The sequence below is a fragment of the Lipophrys pholis genome (assembly GCF_963383615.2).
Source record: "Lipophrys pholis genome assembly, chromosome: 10".
NCBI classification, from domain to species: Eukaryota; Metazoa; Chordata; class Actinopteri; order Blenniiformes; family Blenniidae; genus Lipophrys; species Lipophrys pholis.
In genome coordinates this window covers 30,129,680-30,153,908 of record NC_137640.1, presented here as the reverse complement: position 1 = coordinate 30,153,908, position 24,229 = coordinate 30,129,680, and the positions used below count along the sequence as shown (strand labels likewise).

General features: G+C 43.1%; 1 protein-coding gene across 2 annotated transcripts; it reads right to left on the bottom strand.

The window, feature by feature from the left end:
• Positions 1-412: 412 nt before the first annotated feature.
• pdgfra (platelet-derived growth factor receptor, alpha polypeptide) lies at positions 413-23,595 on the bottom strand. 2 transcript variants are annotated; one of them, XM_080473761.1, is made up of 29 exons: positions 23,397-23,595; positions 21,056-21,130; positions 20,686-20,976; positions 20,119-20,379; positions 19,535-19,674; positions 18,421-18,583; positions 17,811-18,003; positions 16,694-16,809; positions 15,586-15,882; positions 15,232-15,498; positions 14,966-15,096; positions 14,680-14,848; positions 14,399-14,588; positions 14,148-14,263; positions 13,742-13,868; positions 13,443-13,639; positions 12,878-12,972; positions 12,292-12,424; positions 11,913-12,017; positions 8,915-9,025; positions 8,371-8,524; positions 5,878-6,038; positions 5,467-5,582; positions 4,835-4,957; positions 4,639-4,750; positions 3,597-3,696; positions 3,295-3,400; positions 2,338-2,573; positions 413-2,258 (listed from the first exon to the last, which is right to left on the bottom strand). In XM_080473761.1, exons 2-29 carry the CDS (start codon positions 21,111-21,113, stop codon positions 2,111-2,113), a joined length of 4,416 nt encoding a protein of 1,471 aa, XP_080329887.1. In that variant the 5' UTR covers positions 21,114-21,130; positions 23,397-23,595; the 3' UTR covers positions 413-2,110. The 2 variants fall into 2 exon arrangements, with proteins under 2 accessions (XP_080329887.1, XP_080329888.1); XM_080473762.1 differs by having other exon boundaries at positions 8,915-9,019.
• Positions 23,596-24,229: the final 634 nt, after the last annotated feature.

Here is a 24,229-nt window from a genome sequence, read left to right as displayed (position 1 = left end):
AGGTCCAAGCAGAGGTCGGTACCCGGGACCAATCCAAAACACGAGAAGTCCACATGGGAGAACACAGGAAGGGGCTGGGGTCACGAAGACGAGCAACAATGATGATGGAGCCCAGAGACAAGAAGGAGGTTTAAATACATGAGGGGGAAGTCACAGGTGAGAAACATCAGGCTGCACACAGGAAGGGCACGTGACACAGACAGACGGAGGCTTCACAACAAAACAGGAAGTGAACACAGAGTGCCAGACGCGGTCTTGACGAACACACACACACACGGACACACACACACACACGGACACACACACACACACACACACACACACACGGACACACACAATAACAACAATCATTTCCTGTCCCTCTGGGTGTCTTGGTCTGGAGTGCAATACTTCAAAATCAAAGTGGAAGAGAACTTTTCTTAAACATATATCATTTATTGAAATATAAATCATCTGAATGTACATGATGTAAAATAATGAAACAGTAATAAATCATCATACTGGGTGTGATTATGATTACAGAAACTGTACCGTCAACAACACGTCACTCATATACGGCACAAACATTCTCATCCACGAAGCTTTAAACATCGAAGGCCAGCGCATGACTATTTCTCTTCTTTTTTCAGCTCGGCCTGGATAATTAGTCTTCAACATCCAAACGTGAATCGGGGAAAAGAGGAAAGTGCAACAACTGATTGCAGTTTATATCACAGTCGATGGGAAGAAGAGGCAGAGGCAGTGACACAGCTAGTACAGCAGCAGGAGGATACAGAGCGCTATGAAGAGTCTACAGGTCAACCAGCTTATCGGATCACCATGAATCTTCAGTTCATTTAGTGATTTTATAACTAAAACCTACTAAAAGACCTCAGGCCAGGAGATAAGAAAGAAACTGTAGAACACAACCTTTGCTGGAGCAAAGCTAATTGATAAAGTTAACCTTTCTTTATTCCATTTTTGGCCCTGTTATCATAAAACATTTTTTAATCCCTTTTTATTTTTACAATTCTTATATTGTTGGGTGCTAAACTGATGATTACTACACATGGTTTGTTGAAAACATGAAAACACAATTATTTATCAATGCAAACAAATACACAAATGTTGTTTGCTGTGTTTGTTTATCTTCTGTTTTAAAGCCTTTAAGGAAAATGTCCTTTATAAGATTTGTCCACAATGCTGGCTTCACAGCAGCTGATAAGGGTGCAGAAGCTTAATATGTGCTTACATCAAATACTTGAGTGGTATTCAAATATCTCTCTTTCATATAAAACTCTGGAGCTATTTACAATTACAGTCAAACTTCATTTGACAAAACCCGAGGTCTTTATAGGGGAATGCAATTTTTCAAAGCACTTCAAACAGCTCACTACCATTCAAACAGCTATTGTCAATATCAACCTGGTATTCACAAACAATACATGTTAACATACTGACGAAGTAAAAAAATAAATTTGAATTATTGCATGTATTTACCAATCAATGACAATATGTGGTCCTATACAAAAAAAAGCACATAGATTTGTTTGTGCTTTAAAATCCAAGTATTGCTACTGATTGTGCCAGCATCAGGTGCTCACTTCACAGCAGGTGGGTTTACCTGCCAATGCCATCACTATCAATGGAATCACCCAGTTTAAATAGTGCATCTGTAGTGGTTTAATGTTTTGTATGAGTAACATTCTGTGGCTTCACGCACAGTTGCTGAACAACTTGTTTATTTCATCCCTTCTTGCTTATAATGCTGTTACAAAATGCCCTAGAGAATGAAGTTCTTCGGAGTAAAAGACAAACGTCCTACGGGTCTGATACACAGGCTCTTTGAGTCCCTTCATTGTGTCAGGTTTTCATAAATCCCCCGCCACTTCACAAAGCCTCGGGGGGGGGGGGGCAGTTGTCATTTAGATGTAACTGGCATATGTGTGTCACCAAAAACCCATCGAGACAATTAGGTGGTTTTGTTCTGTGTTTTCAAACGGCAGTTGAGCGGAGGGAAGTGGGGCTAGAGGACCAAGGGGTGAGTCTTTGGTTGATCCAGGTCTCTAGTTCATGTGTCTTTGCACCCTCACGGTTTCATGATGCTCCTGCTCTGCAGGCCAGGCAGTCCTCACAGGAAGCTGTCCTCCACCAGGTCACTGCAGTCCAGACACATCTCATCCAGTAACGTGATGTCCTCAAGAGTCTCACCTTCACGCTTAGCAAAGGTGGAGCTGCTGGAGCCCGTCTCAATGGCGCTCTCTTCAGATGTTTGAGAACTGCAGAGGTGAGACATACCTTGAGTTAACATCATTACAATGTATTGTAGAAAAACTTAACATCAACTTGTTCAGTTACCTGTGTCTGTTCCTCTTTCCATACTCTTCATCTGATATTGGGTCCAGGTCGGGCAGCGGGATGATGTAACCACTGTCAGAGCTCAGCCGCTGCTCGTCGAAGCCGCTTTCCCTGTCCTTCAGCTTGCCATGGTTCTTGTAGGTGATGCCAATGTAATCTTCATCATTTTCCACGCATACTCGAGTAACGGCTGGGTGGTCACTCTTCAGGAACTCATGGTTCACTCTCTCGTAATGCTACAAGACAGATGTAAAAACACAGAAAATGAAAATGTAATCATCTGAAGGACCACAAAAAATTGTAAAAATCAACAGAATAACACTAGTGAAAGCCCATGAGACTAGAGCGTGTGCAATAAGTAGTTGAGCCACCACCTGGATTGTGCGACCCAAACAGAAAAGTCACACAACTCACCGAAGCCTTGAGGTGCTAAAAACAAGACTTAGTCCTTCTAATTTGGCTCCATTCATTAAAAGTGTGAGAAGGGCAGAGGTAAAGCTTTTGATGTGCCATGTGTAGGGTGGACTTTAATGGGATAATTAAGGTGGGTGGTGGAGATGAGAGCTGCATCATTACCTCCACCAAGGCCAGCCACACTCACATCCAGCTGGTGTGTTTTCACTCTAATCATTGGTATTTTGTGTTTTAAAGAAACACAGAAACCCTGCAGGAACCCTGCAGGAACCCTCCAAATGTACACATGGGAAGTGGAGAGCGTTTTAAATGAACAGCCGGCTACTTTAAGCATGTATTCAAATGTACTCAGTCTGTACTTTGCTTTGGCAAAGTGAGACCTAAAACCTCAATAAAGAGCCAGAAAAATATATTTGAAAAACCAAAAAAAGAAAAGAGGAACAGAATGTGCAAATCCAACCATGGAGTCAAAAAGCAGAGGATGTAAACTGAGAAAGCAGGTGTTTGAGGGCTGAGGTAGAGGAAGGTCACGTGGAGACTCACCCTCCTGTAGCTGCAGGGCAGCAAAGATGCTACATTTTCACTCAGACCCTGAAAAGTAGGCCTCTTATCTGGCTCACTGTTCCAACACTTCATCATCATCTCATACCTGAAGACACAAAACACAGCCAACATTACTGTGGAAAACAGTAGGACCTGTCATGTACCTTGTAATTTTACTATCAATCAACGTCAATGTCTGCCAAACTGTACATCACTTCAACAAACACAACCCAAAGCCTTTCTCCTGTGACCCAATGTGAGGGCTCATGTAAGTGCTGAACAGCGACAGCTAGAATACATACACGTCATTGGGAGCATGCTCAGGTTTCGACATCCTGTATCCACTCTTGATCTTGTTGTAGAAGCTTGAATCCACCACCATGCCTGGGTACGGGGTGCCACCTTCAAACAGAGACAAGTTCTTCATCTTAAAGTTTTGGTTTTACCCTCTCCAACCTACCACACATAAAGGTTTGTTCTACTACTTACATGTTCACATCCTCTTTTTTCTTTGCATTCAGATATATTAATTAACTTTCTTTCATTTAGTTTTGAATAATTTCAACCTAAGTGCATGATTCAACACAGAATTAAAAAATTTTTTATCCATCATTGCATTTCATTGGTGAAAGCAGAGTGAAAGAAGATACGTACTTGATGTGACAAATTATAAAAAATGGGCAGTGTTTCACATTGTGTGACAGAGAGAATTTGTGGCCCATATAATGATGATCAAACCGATTTAAAGAGCTGGAAATATTTACAATCTGTGGCTTTATACAGAAATTGTTTTTGGCTTCAAGAAAATATTTTCATTAGCTTTTACACTTTGTGTACACAATCCGGTGCCTTTTGTCCCTTTCTTGATGACAACACATTGACCACTAAGTTGTACAAGTATCCACAAGCATCTGTTATTTTAAAGACATATGTATGTGAGATTTTAATAATGAAGCTCTTGTGTGTCCTCTCGTGGGCAGTCACTGAAGCCACAGTCTGGTGCCAGTCTTGTCACTGGTGCTTCTTTCTCTAATGCTGGATTAAGGACTAGATGCTCATGTTTTAGTCAGTACAGAGTAGTTGTACACATTGCATGACACACTGATAGTTTGTGTTTTAAATATGACTGTTGTGTTGTTACCTTCTCTTATATTAATTATCTGAGGGATTTTTTCATGATTTTGTTTAGAAATAAAAGTGGACATCCCTCTAACAAATACCTGCACATATATATTTTATTGAGCATATATTTTATTCTGTATATATATTTTAAAGAATTGTATGCCTTTTCTTTTTTTTTAACTGAGGTAAACAGTATTGATGACAGAACTTTTCTAATTTTACCTAATGAGAAAATCTCCCAGAGGAGGATGCCGTAGGACCAGGCATCACTGAGAGTAGTGTACAAGTTGTCAAAGATGCTCTCCGGTGCCATCCACTTCACTGGCAGGAAGGTCTGTGATGGGAGACAATAAAACACTGATCAAACATGGGAGTCTGGTGAAAAGCCCGTGTCATGTGGAAATGTTTTGACACTTACGCTCCCTTTGGAGACATAGTTGTTGTCATGCATTATATCCCGAGCCAGTCCAAAGTCACAGATCTTCACTATCTTGCCTTGAGACAGAAGGACGTTCCTGGCTGCCAGGTCCCGATGCACACACTGCAAAATCAAAGACACCAATACAGAGCTGATGAGCCACACACTGCAGGACATACAGCCGTTTTTATTTCAGTTACTTCCTTGTGTTCTCATTCATAGTCTGCTCTCACAGCTTCTGACTACATCTATTTTTGTGTGTAGTTCATTTGAGTCGAAGTTCACTTTTAATTCAGCTTTATAAAGCACAAACTATGTATAAACATCCCAGTTGGAGGGATGTCTGTGATCATTGGATATTTAGAGATAATAACTATGAAGCCGAATGAATGTGTCCTGGCTGCAGTGTGTCCCTGCCTGTTAATTCTAGCTCTGGCTGTCCTGCTACTATATTCAGCTCCTGGCCTCACTTCTGAGTGGGCTCAACAGCCTTTAGCTGATTTACTCGGTCGCCACCTTTGGTTGGCATTTCTGTCAACATATAGGACATGACAACCAGTGCAGTAGGAAGCAGAGGAATGTGGGGTTTAAGATATTCGAGGAAAAAAAAACCCAACAATTTTCAAACTTACATTTTTGGATGCAAGGAAGTCCATGCCTTTGGCCACCTGGTACGTGAAGCTGAGCAGGTCGGTTGTGGTGAGGCCTTCATTTAGATCCTCTGACAGCAGGTTGCTCATCTCACAATCTGGTTTGGAAGATATACATCCATACCATGAGGTCCATGTATTGTAAATATAGCACTGCCTGCTCAAACCTGGCTTTTACTAATGGCAGGGAGAAACCAAGCATTATTATGCGAGTGCTACAATTATCCTCTCCATGTAATTACAGGGCTGTACCAGTCCTAAATCCTGACAAGGGTGTACCCCTTCAACCCGTTCTGACTGAATCACAGAACCAAGGCCATTCAAGTACACAAGAAGCCACTGTGAGGAGAGAGTAAAGGGGAGAAGCAGGAGAGAAGAAAGAAAAGTGCGTACCACTGGAGTCTTTCTGCGACGGTGGGTGGTCGTAGTTAGATTGTTGGATATCTGAGTACTTAGAGGCATTGCTCATTTCAAGCATGGGAACATACTGGGTGTTATCAGCCTGCTTCATATCCATGTAGTCTCCTTTACTCTCGAAGGACAGGATCACGTAACTGTGTGAGAAGACATGAGAGGCATTTTGTTAGTGATGAGAGGTCTTTGGAGCAATCTCCAGACAGAATACATTGATTTGATCTCTTTCAGGTGTGTGTGTGTGTGTGTGTGTGTGTGTGTGTGTGTGTGTGTGTGTGTGTGTGTGTGTGTGTGTGTGTGTGTGTGTGTGTGTCCTGAAATCCTTTCACTCCCTCAGACTGAGGCTAGAGGAAGATGTGGTCGTGGCTAACATGGTAGCCAGGATTGAATCATGTTATGGTCATTTTGAGGTGTGGTTACTGTGAGTCATCCATCAACATGGATGATCCTTGGAGAGAGAGAGAGAGAGAGAGAGAGAGAGAGAGAGAGAGAGAGAGAGAGAGAGAGAGAGAGAGAGAGAGAGAGAGAGAGAGAGAGAGAGAGAGAGAGAGAGAGAGAGAGAGAGAGAGAGAGAGAGAGAGAGAGAGAGAGAGAGAGAGAGAGAGTGAGTGAGTGAGTGAGTGAGTGAGTGAGTGAGTGAGTGAGTGAGTGAGTGAGTGAGTGAGTGAGTGAGAGCGATGAATGTCTGGATGGACCCAATTAACAGGTAGCTACATGGCAATGACATTAGGCTGAAAGATGAAACCACTTAAGTGATGTGATTTGGTGAAGCACCAATCAAACTGGTGTGTGTGTGTGTGTGTGTGTGTGTGTGTGTGTGTGTGTGTGTGTGTGTGGGTGTGGGTGTGGGTGTGTGTGTGTGTGTGTGTGTGTGTGTGTGTGTGTGTGTGTGTGTGTGTGTGTGTGTGTGTGTGTGTGTGTGTGTGTGTGTGTGTGTGTGTGTGTGAGAGAGGAATTGTCATGAACATTAGAAATACAAAGACAAAGCAAAGGTTTGATTATATTTTATACATAAAATGAAGAATGTGTACAATCATGTGCAAAAGTAAATGTGATTGTTCTGTTTACTTTTATTTTCTAAAACCTTAGACTTATGAAACAGTGGCTAAAATGATGGTGGTATCTTGAAATACTAAAGCTTTTTTGGCATTTTGTCTTTATCGTCTGGATTTAATTTAAAGATAGAAGATTAATTTGATAAAAGTCCTCCAGTCATTATCTACACTGAACAAAAATATAAACGCAACACTTTTGTTTTTGCTCCCATTTTTCATGAGCTGAACTCAAACATCGAAGACTGTTTCTATGGATGTAAAAGGCCTATTTCTCTTGAATATTGTTTCCAAATCTGTCTAAATCTGTGTGAGTGAGTCAGAAAACCAGTCAGTATCTGGTATGACCACCATTTGCCTCCCGCAGTGCAACACCCCCCCTCTCATAGAGTTGGTCAGGTTGTTGATTGTGGCCTGTGGAATGTTGGCCCACTCCTCTTCAACGGCTGTGTGAAGTTGCTGGATATTGGCAGGAAGTGGCGATCCTTGCAACATGGGGCCGTGCATTATCATGCTGCAACATGAGGTGATGGTCGGGGATGAATGGTACAATGATGGTCTTCAGGATCTCATCACAGTATCTCTGTGCATTCAAAATGCCATCAATAAAATCCACCTGTATTCGTTGTCCATAACATACGCCTGCCCATACCATAACCCCGCCGCCACCATGGGCCGCAAGTTTTGAGGGATCGTTTTCTGCTCATGAAAAACGTCTGTCTGTCTGTCTGTCTGTCTGTCTGTCTGTCTGTCATGATTTGACAACGTTACCTCTACTAGGGCACATGCGTCAAACTCAAGGCACGCAAGGGCTTAAAAGGTCTGATTGTCCTGAAATAAATACCGTATTGTTTCTAATAGATGCGCAGTGCATGAGAGCAAGCCTTGGGGTGTGTCTATTGGGAACATGTGAGCGCAGGTTCAAATATTCTATAAAATACGGTAATTGCATGTGCCTTTGTTGACACTGAAGTAGTTCTGTACTTGTACATATCCAAATTAAGATGTTCCCCGTGCCGACCCGAAGGCGGACAACCCAAGAACAAGAAATGTTTTTATGTTTTTTGTGTTATGAGGCATGTGAGTTGTCAAAGAGTAAAATATAAGTCCACATTTACACACTAAGAGTGGAGATAAGTATGTCAAAGTTAGACTTAACAGAGCAACTAGCAAATATATCTTTTATCTATGCAACTGCACATGTAATATTTGTTATATGAATAAGTCATAAAGTAGGAGTTATTTAAAATTGAGGAGTAGTTACATTTATTTTACATTATATTTAGTTACATTTTTACTGTCTTACAGTTACATTTGGCCCTTTTAGGGCAGCCATGATGCTGATGTGGCCCTCGGTGGAAAAGAGTTTGACACTCCTGCCATAGGGATGAAATTCACAAGGATAAACTGAGCACTGTACCTTCTGCTGCTTTCATCTACGGGGTTGATCCTGAAGATATCCAGCTCTTTTTGGTTTTTCTCTGGGTTGAGACTGAGGAAGTTCTCCCTGTTCTTGTGTAGATAGTTGACCAGGTCCCCAAAGAAGCAGTATTCGGTGATGATGTAGATAGGGCCTGGGAAAAGCACAGCAGATAAATTTGTGCCTCAGCGTCAGTCTAGAGGCTAATCTTATCAGTGGCTCGTAAAAAGTAAATGCGCAGTCAAGAGGGCAGCTTCCACTTTCCCATAAAAAGCCTATTGAAATACCACACCCACCAAGGACTGAGGCAGGCTTGTCTATTGTTTCAGCTGCTGTAAACGTCCACAATTACCAAATTTGCAGGAGTGTTTGTATGAGTGCACGCATGTGTGATCGTTATTGTGTATATCTTGTAAAGTGGTGACTAAATTATAGGAGATGCAACATTAGTTCAGCTAAACTACTATTGTACGATGCGCATGAATGCTGTCAAATGAGTGTGTGTGTTTACTATCGCTGGTTTGTGTGATTGTGAGATATTCACCTGACTTTGTGCATGCTCCAAGGAGGTTAAGGATGTTGAGGTGAGGTCCCAGATGAGTCATAATCTTCAGTTCAGACATGAGAGCCTGTTTCTCACTGGTTCGCGCTGTGGCTGAAAAAAAAGAAATACAGTGACAGCGACTGTGACAACGCTCAACATGCCACCAATCCTATGACTCACACCAAAGTGACCTTTTTCATCTGAATCTCTCTAAGTGTAAACTGTATGGATGTTAACTTAAAGCAACATGCTTTAAAAAGAAATGTGTCCCTCCCAATATTGGAGAGTTGCGCATTTGTCCCCCCTAATAATCATACCGCGGAGGGATTCACAGAAGGTGCAAGACACTGTAAGCCTCTCCAGGTCTCCGTCTAACCATTAGACGACCAGGTGTCGGACAAAGCTGAAATCTGTCGGAGGATCAGTGATGATCTGGAGGAGCTGCAACAAGGCTGGAACTGAGCAGATTCCTCTTTGGGAAGGACGCATGAATCAAGCCACATACAAAGTTATCTGGGAAGAAAACTTGCTTCCTTCTGCTCTGACAACGTTCCCCAACTCTGAGGATTGGTTCTCCCAGCAGGACAATGCTCCACGCCACACAGAGAGGTCAGTCAAGGTGTGGATGAAGGACCAGCAGACCAGGACCCTGTCATGGCCAGCCCAACCTCCAGACCTGAACCCCACTGAAAACCTCTGGAATGTGATCAAGAGGAAGATGGAGGGTCACAAGCCATCAAACAAAGCTGAGCTACTGGAATTCTTACGCCAGCAGTGGAATAAAGTCTCTCAAGAACCATGACAGACTGGTGGAGAGCATGACAAGAACCATGACAACCTGGTGGAGAGCATGACAAGAACCATGACAGCCTGGTGGAGAGCATGACAAGAACCATGACAACCTGGTGGAGAGCATGACAAGAACCATGACAACCTGGTGGAGAGCATGACAAGAACCATGACAACCTGGTGGAGAGCATGACAAGACGCATGACAGCTGGGATTCAAAATCAGGCTGATTCCACCAAATATTGAGTTCTGAACTCTTCCTCAGTTAAAACATTAGTATTGTGTTGTTTTAAAATAAATATTTTCTTGTTTTCTTCACATTATTTGAGGTCTGAAAACATTGCATCTTTTTTGTATTTTCACCATTTGTCATTTTCTGCTAATTAAATGCTCTAAATGACAAGATTTCTATTTGGAATTTAGGAGAAATGTTGTCAGTAGTTTATAGAATGAAACAAAAATGTTCATTTTACTCAAACACATACCTATAAGTAGTAAAGTCAGAGAAACTGATAATTTTGCAGTGGTCTCTTAATTTTTTCCAGAGCTGTATAATATCAAAACTTATAATTTTTGCATTTTAATAATCAGATTTTCAAAAGTGAATAATTTTTGTCATGTCAGAAAGTTCAATTGCCAGACAACCTAAGCAAATGCATTTTTTTACCTCCATCAAATGGATTTTCACCAAAATAAACTAATTAAAGCGTGCACCTGTGTGTGCTACTACATTTGTCTTTGTGCTACTGAAATATTTAGCCTGCTAGTGAGTGTACAGTCCTGTGATGACAGAATCATTACGCTTTGTTTAAGACTCAAGCCATTTTGTTGTGGAGAAAAAGAGAGAAGTGTTTTTTCTGAGTGGTTTGCGATGTTGTTCATTTTTAACATTTCTGCTTAAACTATTTACGTATCTGTCAGTTTTCTAATATGTGTCCTCCCCCAATGTTCAACTCATTCCTACGCCCTTGCGTGTTACTAAGAACAAGATGAACACGACTCAGCACGAGGCTTCATGGCATGTAGGCATAGCGGTAGCCAAGCCTTTGGGAGCGCTGTGACCCACTAAACACACAAAAAACACAGAAGAAGCCACGGAGAGCACATAGAAACATAGCAGCCCATAGACTTCTATACCAATCTGAGTGATATAGGTCTATGCTCCTGCTCCTGCTCCTGCTCCTGCTCCTGCTCCTGCTCCTGCTCCTGCTCCTGCTCCTGCTCCTGCTCCTGCTCCTGCTCCTGCTGGCGTCAGTAGCTTCTGCAGCTCTACTCGGAGCATGTAGTCCGCCATTGTTGGGGTTATTGGTGAAATTGCTGATCACGGTGGGGAGGAGAGATGGGGTAGTTACGTCCCACTTTTTGTACAGATGATCGTCTGTGCCGTCCACACCTCAGAGCCGAGCCAGCTTTGAAAATTTTTCGCACTCTGGGAAATGATGGGGCACATCTATGGAAACCGATGATGTCATCGCCCCCTTCCCCCACCGTGGTCCGCGATGTCATCTAATAACCACAACAATGGCAGCCTGCATGCTAGAGGTCAAGCTGCAGAAGCTACTGAGGTTTGGAGGAGGAGGAGCAGGGCTATAGACCAATATAACTCCGATTTATATAGAAGTCTATGGGTACGTCTGAATTGTCCTTCCTATCTCCTTATCTATCCACTTCTCCTTCACCCCGGAAGTGTTTTGTGTGGCGGCCATCATAAGGACTGTCTGAATTCTCAATAAGCAAAGGAAAGGAGGCTCGTTGCTTCATGGGTGTCAATCTAAGATCCTCAAGGGCCGAAGCTCTGCACGTTTTCCATGTCTCCCTCCCCTGAAGCTCATGCTGTCCCACAATTCCTTGCGGAGACAACATTTAACGGAACCTGCTCATCCGAGCATTTAGAGAAACTCACGGTGTGGGAAAAAGGGAGCAGATCATGTCATTACATGATCTGCTCCCTGGTTCACACGGCAGGATTTTAAAACGCCGGGGTTTTAGAATTTCCCCACTCTGCGACTCGTGTTCAAAAAAGCCTGAAAACCCCATCTTGTGTGGATGATTGGCCAAAAACAGCTCCTTTACGTGAACCGGTGTCCTCATGTGGACGGCCCCTCAGTCTGATTCCTGTGTATTGTGTCTCCTTGAGGTTTTACAAGACAAATGTCTCCTGACTGATCATGGATTACGTGGCATGCCTGCATTGATCTGTGAAACTCACGTTTCAGCATTTTCACTGCCACCTTCATGACAGGTTGGGAGCAACTGAGTCCATAAGCAGTGCCCTCCATCACCTTTCCAAAGGCTCCAGAGCCCAGAATGCGACCTGCAAATCACAACAAGGCGCACAATCACATAACCAGGCAAGGGAAAACAAAAACAAACTCCATCCACACAAATTATCTTTGCCATTTGTCTCCTTAATCACAGAGTCTAACTGAAATCCCAGCCGACAGAACCTCACAGCCCAAACCAGATTAACTTACAGCCTCACTTCAAAGACACAGCGAGACATCCTGCCTGGAGTCATACCTACAAAGAAGGAGCTAAACCACATGCACAAGGTAGTGTTAGCACATTAAAAGTGTCAATCAGCTCACCAAGCACAAGTCTGTCACGAGGAAACTCCCATCTGGAGTCATAGGGAAGTTGCATTGGATCCACATAGATGTACTCATGGCCGTCTGGGCTCACAGACTCTATGACCCTCCAGCGGATTTCATATCGGGGTTTCTAGAAGACAGAGGACAAAGAAACACTAAATAATTTTCTTTAGTAAAGTAATGGTTATTTACTGCTACAAAAAGTTAGTATAGGAATAATGGACCCCCACAGGCAGGAACAATTTGCTTAGTTTAGCTGTGCTGTCAGTGGCTTGGAAGCCTGCCTTAATTTGTTTTTGAATGAATCAACCTTTACCCAAGCAGAACAGCAAAGTAAACACAGGGTTGTGTAAAAATGTTCTACTGTTGTACTATTTTGCTGCTCATATATCTTACTAAAACTGTGTACCTCACAAAAACATTGTGAAATGTAGACTTAGTTTTGTAAGGTTAGGCTTTGCCTGTAACATATTTCTCAACAGTTTCACATTTCATATAATACAGATAACGAGAGAGCAAATGAATGAGTTAAAAGGTGAGGAGAGGAGTGATGAGAAAATGCAATATGATATGGCTGCAGTACCTGTTTCCAAATAACAACCAACACAATGAGTGAGATGATGACAATGACCAGCAGCACCAGCACAGCAGCAGCTACAGTCAGCTCAGGGTGACGGCCTGTTCAGAGGGAAAGCCACACACATTAGATGGAGAACAGGAAGTGTTTTATGAAAAACATTCAGACTTAAAAAGCAGCTAAATTATAACCAGGCCTGCAAGGTGTGTTGGGAAAACAAGACAGAAGTGGGGGATGGGGACATGGAATGGTGAGGTGGTCAGAATGGGGTTGTAAAACGTTGCCATCTGGACAGGCCAAATGGCTTAACGATGACTGGCAGCTCTGTATTTGCTTCCACAGTGTCTCTTCATCATAGCCTGCTATCATCTTTGACACCAGAAGTCATCAGCTAACAGCTGCTGCAACACTGACACACTAACCCTCCGCAAAGCACAGACCCTAAACGAACCCTGTCACACCAGTGTATAAAATGGAATGACCTTTAGAGGAAACAAGGTGGAAGAAACCTCAACAAATGTCATCTTAAATTACTATTGAGTGTTGAGTATAATGTGCTTTGTGTTCTTACCATTTGATACCAGTTTAACCTCCCTGCTGACTGCAGCCATCTCATTCCTGGCCAGGCATCGCACTGCCAGCGTACTTTCCAGGTGACCAAATAGGACTTGACTCTCCAGGTTGCTGTCTTCATCAATATGCGAGTCCATTATGATCTCAGTGGAATTGGATGCTAGGGGCTCCCAGGATGAGGAATCATTAGCACAACTAGATGAAGAAAAAAAGAACAGAACTGAATGAAATGAAGTACATAGGGACATTAGGTTAATAGATCTAGATGCATTTTGCACTGAAGAGCAGTGAACTTACTGTTTGATATTCTTGCAGATGAACCACTCCACCACAGGAGTGGGCTGCCCTCTTGTTATGCACACTACAGACTGGCCAGTGGCGGAGCCATGGTGAATGTCCATCAGGTCCACAATGACTGCAGGTACTGCAACATTGAGAAACAGACTGGGTGAAGTGTGTGTGTGTGTGTGTGTGTGTGTGTGTGTGTGTGTGTGTGTGTGTGTGTGTGTGTGTGTGTGTGTGTGTGTGTGTGTGTGTGTGTGGGTGTGTGTGGGTGTGTGTGTGTGTGTGTGTGTGTGTGTGTGTGTGTGTGTGGGTGTGTGTGTGTGTGTGTGTACATGGGAAGGAAATGCGTCTTAACTGAGACAAAAGGGTGTTTAAAGCAATATTCAAGGAAATTAAGGTGAGAACTCCTGCCTCTGACCTTTGACCCCCAGAGTCAAGCTGACGTCCCGACTCTGATTTTTATTCTCCACTCGGATGGTGTAGTTCCCACTGTCCTCCTCTTTGGCCCGGATCAGGGTGAGAACACTCATGTAGCTGACAGAAAAGACCCACCACACTATTGTAACAAGGTACCAGACTGCAGAGGTTGGCAATGGCACTAAACTCCAGTTATGTGTGGGAAAGTCTCTGATCTTGTCATTAGCTCTCCTGTCATTAACAGATGCTCACCTGGTTTCACTAGTCTGCCGCAGGCTGGTGGAGATCTCTGCAGTAACATCGCTGACCGGGATGCCGTCTTTGAGCCAAGTCACACGAGCGTTAGGGAACGATGTAACTTCCGCACTGAAGGTTCGAACCTCATCCAGCTCTGCAGACTCATATGGACTGAACTCTGGCTGGATGGATATAAACTCAGTTGCTGTTGAACACAGAATAAATTGACAGAAAATCAGCAATAATCCACAATGAAGGGAGTAAAAGCACATTTCAAAATGATGAGAATTTTATACCAAAAACTTGTATAGCTAGCTGCATTGTCTGGCTCTCATTCGACATAATATCAGTGATGGAACAAGAATAGTTGCCGCTGTCTTTGGTTGAGGCTTGTGGGATTGTCAGGGTGTAAAGGATCTCCTGATCTCTCTTATTCTCATGCACAGTTTTAATAGCACGGTTTGCCTGTTGGATAAAAAAGGGACATCACATACACTGAGTTACAAACCAGCAACAAAAGCAGACATTGAGTTACATTTTAATACTCTTGAATACTCCACATACAATCATATATTCCCTCACCAGTTTTCCTGGGTATTTCCAGTGATCCTCCAGGATCTCAGATCCACGAGCGACACAGGTGACAGTGAGTGTGTCTCCAACCAGCAGAGCGGTCCTTTTAGCTGTCAGTTCGACGTGCAGCTCAACACCACCTAAGATACAACAACGATAGACCTAAAAATACCGCTATTGGAGCATAAATCCATAAAATTAAACATAATGGAGACACATCATGTCTCATATATCAAATGAAGAGGTGGGGTACAGTCTTTACAAGGAACACACACCTGCCCAACCATGAACGATGTATTCACCACTGTAATGTTCCTCTCCATTAATGAGGGCCTTACAGACATAAGTCCCAGCGGTAAATATCCCCAAGGCACCCCTCTTGCTGTCGTACACACTAGGGACAGGCCACTGGGTGTCAATGTTAATTAAAGTCACGTTAGCTCTTGGATCAGAGACTCGACACTGAATCTCCATCTCCCCGTGGTCGGATAAGACGTGGTTGCCAAACGGCACAGATGATGGCACAAAGGGAACATCTGGATCTGTGTTGAAGTGAAAGGAGTCTTTCAGTATCAGAAAATATTGTAAATGAACATTACACAACCTCAACATTGCTATAGACTCCATACCTGGAACATAAATGTAGATGCTGCTGCCCTTTGTGTCCTCAGTCACATCTCTATTGTAAAAACATTTGTAGTACCCAGTGTGCATTGCTGTGGCCTTATCCACGGTGATGGTGGTGACAAACAGGCCACTGCTGTCCTCCTGTGTTTGCTTGGGTACATGAATAGGGGTTTCCCAGGCCAGTTTAGCACCTCCACGACAAGTCAGGGTGAACGGAGTGTTTAGGGCCACCACCATCTCCTCCATCTCAGGCAACAGAACAGGGGCAGCAGATGGTGGAAGTAGTACTGCAGTGGAGGCTGAAAAGAAGACACATTATCGTTGTTCCACCGAGCAGTACTGTACGTGCCAGAGTGGGGCGCAGCGGGAGGTTACGGTACGGCAAAGCGCTCCCAGGACAAACCCTGTTGCGCGGTCCCACCAAAGAAAGTACGGTCAAAATGTAGTGTAATGTTGTGAATGACTCGGGGACGCGTCCAGCGCAGAACACGGAAGTGGCCGGCGGCGGCCGGCTTTACCTGGCCACAATTCTGCAGCCGCCCGAGTCGTTCTCTGTGACACAGCACAAACTTTCCCATTGTGAACAACAGTGTCCAGCTCCTGCTGAATCTCCTCCTCCTGTTACTGAGAGGAGCGTCTCTATCTGGTTGAAAGACCGCGGTGTTGTGTCGCGCGCCGACGTTTCAATAAACCCATTTAACAAATCAACCAGTGAGCACAAAGCGGCGTATATAAACCATAACTCTAGGGTTTACAGCCGATAAGATATTTAAATATTGCGGGCAAGTCCAGACTGGCGATCGTCACTGCCAATCAGCAGACGGCTGCGTTGTCGCTCCTCCTCACAGACCCCTGCCTCGCTGCGAGGTGCCTCAACGAAGGGGTGGCAGAAAATCGTAGCCGGTGGTCGCGGTTTCTTTCCTTACCGTCCACAACTTTTTCAGTTAGACCCCGCAAAATCCCGTCCCCCCCCCCACGACGCGCTGGCACAGAAAGTGCGGTGGAACTGTGGCTATTCATCACGCAGGCACAGGTTTTATTGGCTTAGTCTATCTTTCACATGCACGCACTGACTGTCTGTCTGCCTGTCTGTTTGTCCGTCCGTCTTACCTTTCACTTTGAGGAAAAAGGAGAAGTGAGCGGTGCGAAAGCCACTCTGTGCTGTGATGGTATAGTTTCCATTGTCCTTTTGTAGAGGCTGCCTCAATGTCAGAATGCTTTGATACCTATTAGGAAGAAATCAGTAAATATCTTTGCTATTTAAAGGTGCAAGGTGTGGTATTCTTAACAGAATGCATAAATAAAACAAAAATAGAATAGAATAGATTAGAATAGAATATTGCATTGGAAATCTACCAAAATGAATAAAGTGACCAGCCAGGCACAACCTGAGCAGTCGTCTGACTCACTTTGTACCACAATTCAGTGCAGTGAGTCAATCTACCACTCTTCTTGGCTTCAGCACAAGCATAGAAGCAGCAGCAGCAGATTTTAGAAGCTACAAAACTTCAATGAGTGCTGAGGTTCTTTGAATTATTTAATACAAAATGTGAAAATTTCAAGGAGCATCCAGCACATCCTGTACTTTTAGGCAACGTTCAATACTGAAAATTTATTTCAGAATTGAACACAAAGATTGATAAATCCAGTATTGAGCATCTATCTCATTTATTATATAGCCTACAAAAGAATTACAAATTCTAATCCAAAATCAATAATAAAATATCTGGTTTTACAACTTAAAGGTTTCTTGCTTATTCTTCCTGGAAGTTTGTACTTCTGTGAGACCTCCATCTTTATATTGACAAAACATGCAAGGTCCTACATTGACTAACGTTATGTGAGAATGTAAATCAAAACGGGATAAAGTTGTGGAGAACACGGGTGGTCGACACACAAACACATGCTGACTATCTTAATGATGTAAATGCTCGGCGTCAGACTCCAGCTTGTCGGTATTTTTAAACCTTTTTACCAAAATAATATAAATTTGGTTGTTTTAACAAAACTGTATGTAAAGTGTATATTTTCAGTTTCTGGGCTATATCTTCATCTATCCACAGCTCTTATTTTATATGTAGCATACACAAGTATTGACTGTATCAGGCTCATCTACGTAATTCCTGTTGACAAACAAAGATTCTCAAAGCTTTTCAACTACATTTTTTGTAAGATCTAAAACAAAGATGTACACTTCAGTCAAATAGTATAACACAATATTCCTCACCGATTGCCTCCAATGTGGCTGGTTTCAGTGAGGATGTAGTAGTTCCCAGGTATGGCTTTACCGTCCTTTAACCATACAACTTTGGGGGCTGGGTATGCATCGATGAGAATTGTAAACTCTGTCGCCTCTAAAATGCTGACAAACTCTGTTGCTATAATCCCACTGTGGTCCAGAGTGACAAAGGAGTTTTCTTCTAAAAAAGACAAGAAAGAATATGAAAGGAATAATGAAGTAACTGCAGAAAAAACCCCATGTTTTATGATGGATTAATTGTGTAAATACTGAGAGACAGGAGAGTAAGACAATAAGGATGGGAGCAGAGTGACAGCGACTGCTATATGAAACTAAGTCCTGACGCACACATCTGCTGAAACCAACCCATAAAACACAGTAGCTGGTGTTTAAAGCAGAGATTAACTTTTATAGTTGGATAGCAGGAAATTACTTGCTAAAAGCACCTTGCACACACACTTGAAACCTGAACTCATTTACCTGAATGATCCTGACAATGTTACACATGTCCAAATGACTGTGAGTTGGAAGTTGGTTATTCACTCATATTATGGGTGTTTTGCTGAAAAGTCATTATTGTTGGGTGGGTAAAACTTACCGGAGACTGTGACCGCCACGCTGCTGGCCCTGACTTCTCCGCTGATTATATGAGTGATAGAGCACTCGTAGGCACCGCTGTCCTGAGCAGTAACTCGAGGGATACTGAGGGTGTAGACAACTTGGTCAGGAAAAGCCTGTTTCAGCTGGACTGCGCCCACAGCCTACAAGAAAACAACCAAGCACGATTAAAATTTGCACACTGGAACAAAATGGTTGTGGTAAGAAGATATATCAATCATGAAAATGCTGCTACTACATTTCACTGCTGCTAATACTGTTTTGAACGGTTTTAACAGAGTAACAATAAAGAATTCTGTTCTATTCTATTTAGCAGATTTTAGTGTTTTTCATTTTTAAGCTTTAATGTCAATGTGTCGGAGAGTGTGTGTCATGCTGCTGGAGGCTAATGGGTAAAACACTTGCGAGGCTACGGGAGATAAATCAGGATCACAGAGCCTTTTAAAAAGCCCATAATTGCAGCTGAGACCAAAACCAGCAGTCAGAAGTCCTGTTCTCCTGCCCTCACCATCTCTGGAAAAGGGCTTAAAGGAGTAAAGACCAAAAAATCTCCAACGTGCTGCATAGATTAAGAATTCAAGCATGAAATATAAACAAACATAAATTGTACATGAATCTCCACTACATTCTTGAAACTAACACTTCAAAAGCATTAAAAGTTTAGCTGGCAGTCATCAGTCGTACACGTCTGAAGGTCACCAGGGTCAAACAATTTACTATCTTCATATTCCCCCGGCTTTGGTCTGGTTGTCTGTCTCCAACCGTTTGTCCTGAGCTTTAACTTTCCCATCAGTTTGAACTTCCTCAGCGAGCTCTTTGGTTGCTGTGCTCACAGTGAACACACAACCTTCAGCTGCCACTTCCCTAACACATAGTTTGTAACCGCTGTGGCTGTCCTCTGAGCTATATTCCACTTGCCACTGCAAGGTTTGCTTCCAAAACCATTATTCACTTATTTCAGGCTCAGTGCTGCTGGGTAGGAAATGACATAGAAACATAACAAGAGGGTTGAAGTAAACTGTGAAAGATGAGCAGGACACAAAGAGAAGAAGTCATACAAGGAGACAAGAAGCACAAAAGGGGAAGTATCTCACCTGTTTTTTCGGATGGAGCCATTGCTGCTTGTAGCTTGAGCCAGAAGGAGCAATGCAGGTGATGTCCAGAGGCTGTCCGACTCTCAGCATCTCTTCACTCGCTCTAATTTCCACGTCAAAGTCGTCAGCCTCCTCGGGGGCTACAGAGAGCTGATATTAGCACCACCATCTCACAGATTCCAAGATAGTGACACGATTACCATGACATCATTTTATACAACACTACAGCTTGGTAGATCATCATCAATAATTACATATAGTTGCACACGCACGCACGCACGCACGCACGCACGCACGCACGCACGCACGCACGCACACACACACACACACACACACACACACACACACACACACACACACACACACGCACGCACACACACACACACACGCACACACACACTCTTTCTCTCTCTCAGTAATGGACACTTTATGTCCTGGTTGTGAGATCACCCTCATAATAAACTGAGAAGCGGGATTGTTTCCAGCTGTGCTGTTATTCTTCTTTAAACTCTTTATATCAATCAATAGTCCTCATAAAGCTATATTATATCAGTATCCAACCATCTGTGTTCAACTAGACTCACCCTCAATGTTCACGGTATAAATGGCACTTCTGAATGTCTGGTCGTTTACGGTGGTCTCACACTGGTACTGGCCAGGTGAAAGGCTTCCGAAAAAGCCCATTTTGTTGTCATAGAAGGTTGACATCTCCTCTCCACTGGGGACAGCCCTCAGGATGACATGGTAATTGGGGTAAGAGATACGACATGAGATGGCGACTCCAGATGGCTCCATGGGCACAACCAGATTATTGGGCATCTCAGGGACAAAAGGAGCCTGGGGATCTGTGTGCATGAGGAGAGGTATTTTCTCAGTTTACAGTCAAAGTTGCTTTGTTTTATAGTGAATTTGGAGTCGTCTTTGACATGAAAAACAGGAGGACCACATTGTACTTCACATTTTGAATCATCCAATTAAACACTCTTAAAATACCTTTCTCAGAAGCTTGGATGTTAAAGTGTTACTTGGTCTGTCTCTCAGGTTCTGTTTCAACGTTTGACTTATTTCCTTACTCAATTTTTAAGTTGTAACACAATGGCCTGTCAAAGGTTGTACACCTAAATGTTAAGTTCAATCATGAGCATGCTCACCTGGGACAAAAACATATATCCCTGCTTCATTGTCCTCATCTGCATCTGCATCCTGGTTGGCCTCTTGGGTTACATAGGTGCACATGTAATATCCAGTGTTCTCCACAGTTGCATTGAAAATGAAGAGGGTGGAGGTGTAATATCCTGGATAAACAAAGGTATTTTCTGGCAGGGGCTCCACCCACACCACACTCTTTTTCCCAGTACAGCTGATGTTGAAGATGGAGTTGGGCTGCAGTACAAACTCCTCCTGATTGGCCACAATGGTCGGCGGGGACAGTCCATTGGTGACTGAGAGAAAGTTTTACCCACATTACACAAGCTTGGGAAAAAACAACAAATAACATTGCACGTGCTGACTTTTGTTTACCTGAGACCAACGCCACCAAGATACCTCCAAAGACAAGGTGCACCTTCACCCCATCCATGACTATGGGAGCTCAGCCTAGAAAACAAGCAGTTAATGTAATGAATATGTATTGTTCGGGAATATTTCTGTTTCCAACAATATGCAATTTCACAACATTTTTCTGTAATCATATCACATAAGGTCTATAGTTATTTAAGTAAATTCATTGCGGTGACTGCTTCATATAAATCCTGCATAAATGCTTGTGTTCAAAGGCTGCATGCATTCAAATATGCCATGAATTTGGGTATTTTCTGACAATGGGGACTTTAAGATGGATCCTTTACTCCAGGAACTGCACTTTCCTCCCGTAGTCCTGAAACTGTGTTTAAGTATTTGTCCTGTGATGAACTGGTGACCCGTCCAAGGAGTATCATGCCTATTTCCAACGTCAGGTGGGATCAACTGCAGCACCTTGCAGACTTAAGCTTAATAAAACGGTAGAGAAGATAGATGAATGGTCCCAATGCAACCCTCACACTTGAAATCTCCCTCTCTCTCTCCTTCTTCCTCTCCATCTATTTCTCATTCTTCTTCTCTCTCTCCTTCTCTCTCTCCTTCTCCTGTCCTGTGCATAACATTCTGTCGGTAGAGGGCGACACAGTCCGTTTCTTGGCTGCGTCATCCCTCCATTGACTTCAGTTGTTACTTTAACCAACAGCTGTCACGTCAAGTGTATTTTCTTGTTTAATACAAAATAATAATTTTACCAATGTGAACCAGTAATTTGACTTTGCTAAATCAGTAATGCATAACGCTGTTTTCTCTTCCTTTTGTATAAAATGTAATTGATTACTAATTATGATACCAGTTTCAAGCCAGTTTTGTTATAATTCGTCACAGGGATTTTGTCAGGTTTTCCTTTCGCCCCTCTGATGGAGGATTACATTTCTCCTTATTGGCTATATAGGTTAAGATGTGCTGACTTGAGAAAAACATTTCTGATTAATTTAATTTCAACACACTATAACTTTTCTTATTATACTCATCTATATAGACACTGATGAGGATATTGAATTGCTTAAAACATATTGATTTATGTCTGGCCTTGTTTTTTCTATCATGATGCATATTTTTCATTTTCAGTGTCTCTCGACTATAAAACTTGTGGCTCTTTCCCACTTCCCTGCGTCTGCACTCTGGTTCTGCCGAAACGGACTAAATTATTCATGGGTAGCCTGGGTTTGTTGAACACTATAATTAGCGCACCCACTCCTTACAGTAGTACATATTTTGGTGCGATTTGTTTTCGACAAGACTCCTGATCTTGTTGATGTGTTTGTCCCAAACAGCTTCAATGAGGGACATTGTTGTGTGATCTGGTTTGGTTAGGATCAGGCACTGTGAGGAGATCTAAGTCTAGTCTGAGGTGGCAGTCTTGTCTTTGTGTCTGCCACTCTCTCTCTCTCTCTCCGAGCCACTCAACAAATGTGCCAGATAGCAAACGCACCCTCTACCAGGGCTGTTTTGGAGCAACAGCTGATAACAGCATCTCTCAACTTTCAGTGCCTCAGTTCCCCGTCAGAAAGCTGGTTTCAATGATAAAGACTGCGGCACTACTTGGGAATCACAGAAGTCCAATCATCCAGATACTGTTTAAACTTCTTTTTTTTTTTTTTATCCAATTAGGGAAATCAGGCCACGCAAAGCATTATCCTCCAGAAGCACCGCAATGCCACGGCGGGGTGGGTGATTAATGAAAAATGCGCTGCGCTGTACTCCACACTCGGCTCTTCTGTAGCGCGTTTTTCCGAGTCACCCCAGCAATCCCGGAGCACGCTTTCCACTTAAAAATCCTCTGGGTCCAAACACAATGCGATGCACTATTTCCAAATGTGTTTTCCATCAAATGCCACGCAGCATCCCACAATGGAGCCTTCAGTCTTCGGTGTGACACCTCCAGCTGTGAGGCCGAAACCGAGCCCTTTTATCCAGGAATGTCAGCGACATCTCCCTGCTTGGCGCCCGGGGATTAGACCATATGTGCACGGAGGAGACTCAATCTTCATCTGAAATATACGTGAACCTTTTCTAATGCGAACGTTGCATGCAACTTTTAGGGCGACCATGTCAGAGAAATAAAAATAAAAAATAAAAAAAGAAGTTGGAAAAAAACGTGTAAAGGTATTTATCCATGGCTATGGTGCAAACGGAGAGTCGAACCACTGGACACATTAAGATCCCAATTAAACATCCATCACGACTACAAAAATGTATCCTATTACAGATCCCTCGCGCTTCATTTGGGTAAAAAGACAAATTTTGAAAAGACTGAATGTGTTTCAGTCGACCTTTCAATTACCTTTTTACTAATCCCTTCTTTGCAATTCTCTCTTGTTAGTATATCCACAGTGAATTGGTCCTTCGAAAAGACGCATTCGGGGTCCGTCGCAGCGGTTATAATCCTCAGAGATCCTGCGCTGTGAGAGCGTACGTGCGACCCTCTATCCACATCCACAACCGCCCGCACAACTGAGCTGAGGCTACAGCGACCTGTAACTGATTCAACGTTACAGTCAACCCTCCTACTCCCCCTTCAACCCTCCCCCGAAAAAGTAATCGTCTGGTTGAAAGTAAATAACTCTCAGGAAATGACACCCCCTTTCGGTCCTCCCTCCGTGCACTTCAGCTTTCTACAAAGTTAGAATCTTTTGGGGGTGATGGGGGATTTTCAAAACATGTTTATAGGATTTTATTAAAAAGTTTTGGAGGGCCATGTAGGTTGGATGGAATGGCAAACGTTGAACTATTCTTTAACACCTGGTTTTGTTGTACTCTCATAAAAACTGATTTTTATTACAAAAAGGGCAACGACCTGTCGAAGAAAGTGTTTTTTTTTCCGCGATGCACGAACATGCAAGAAGCTGTTTTTCTGTTGGCATCATCGCAGCCTGATAGTGAATGGACTTGGTGTTCGTGCGTCAGTCTGAAGAAGAGGGCAGTGGCACGAGAAACTCATAGAGGGCGCTCCAACACCACAGTATTATGACAACAGCGCGCTCTCCCTCTCTCTCCCTCTCTCTCTCTCTCTCTCTCTCTCTCTCTAATTAAACATAGTGTGTGTGTGTGTGTGTGTGTGTGTGTGTGTGTGTGTGTGTGTGTGCGTGTGTGTGTGAGGGAGAGAGAAAGAGAAAG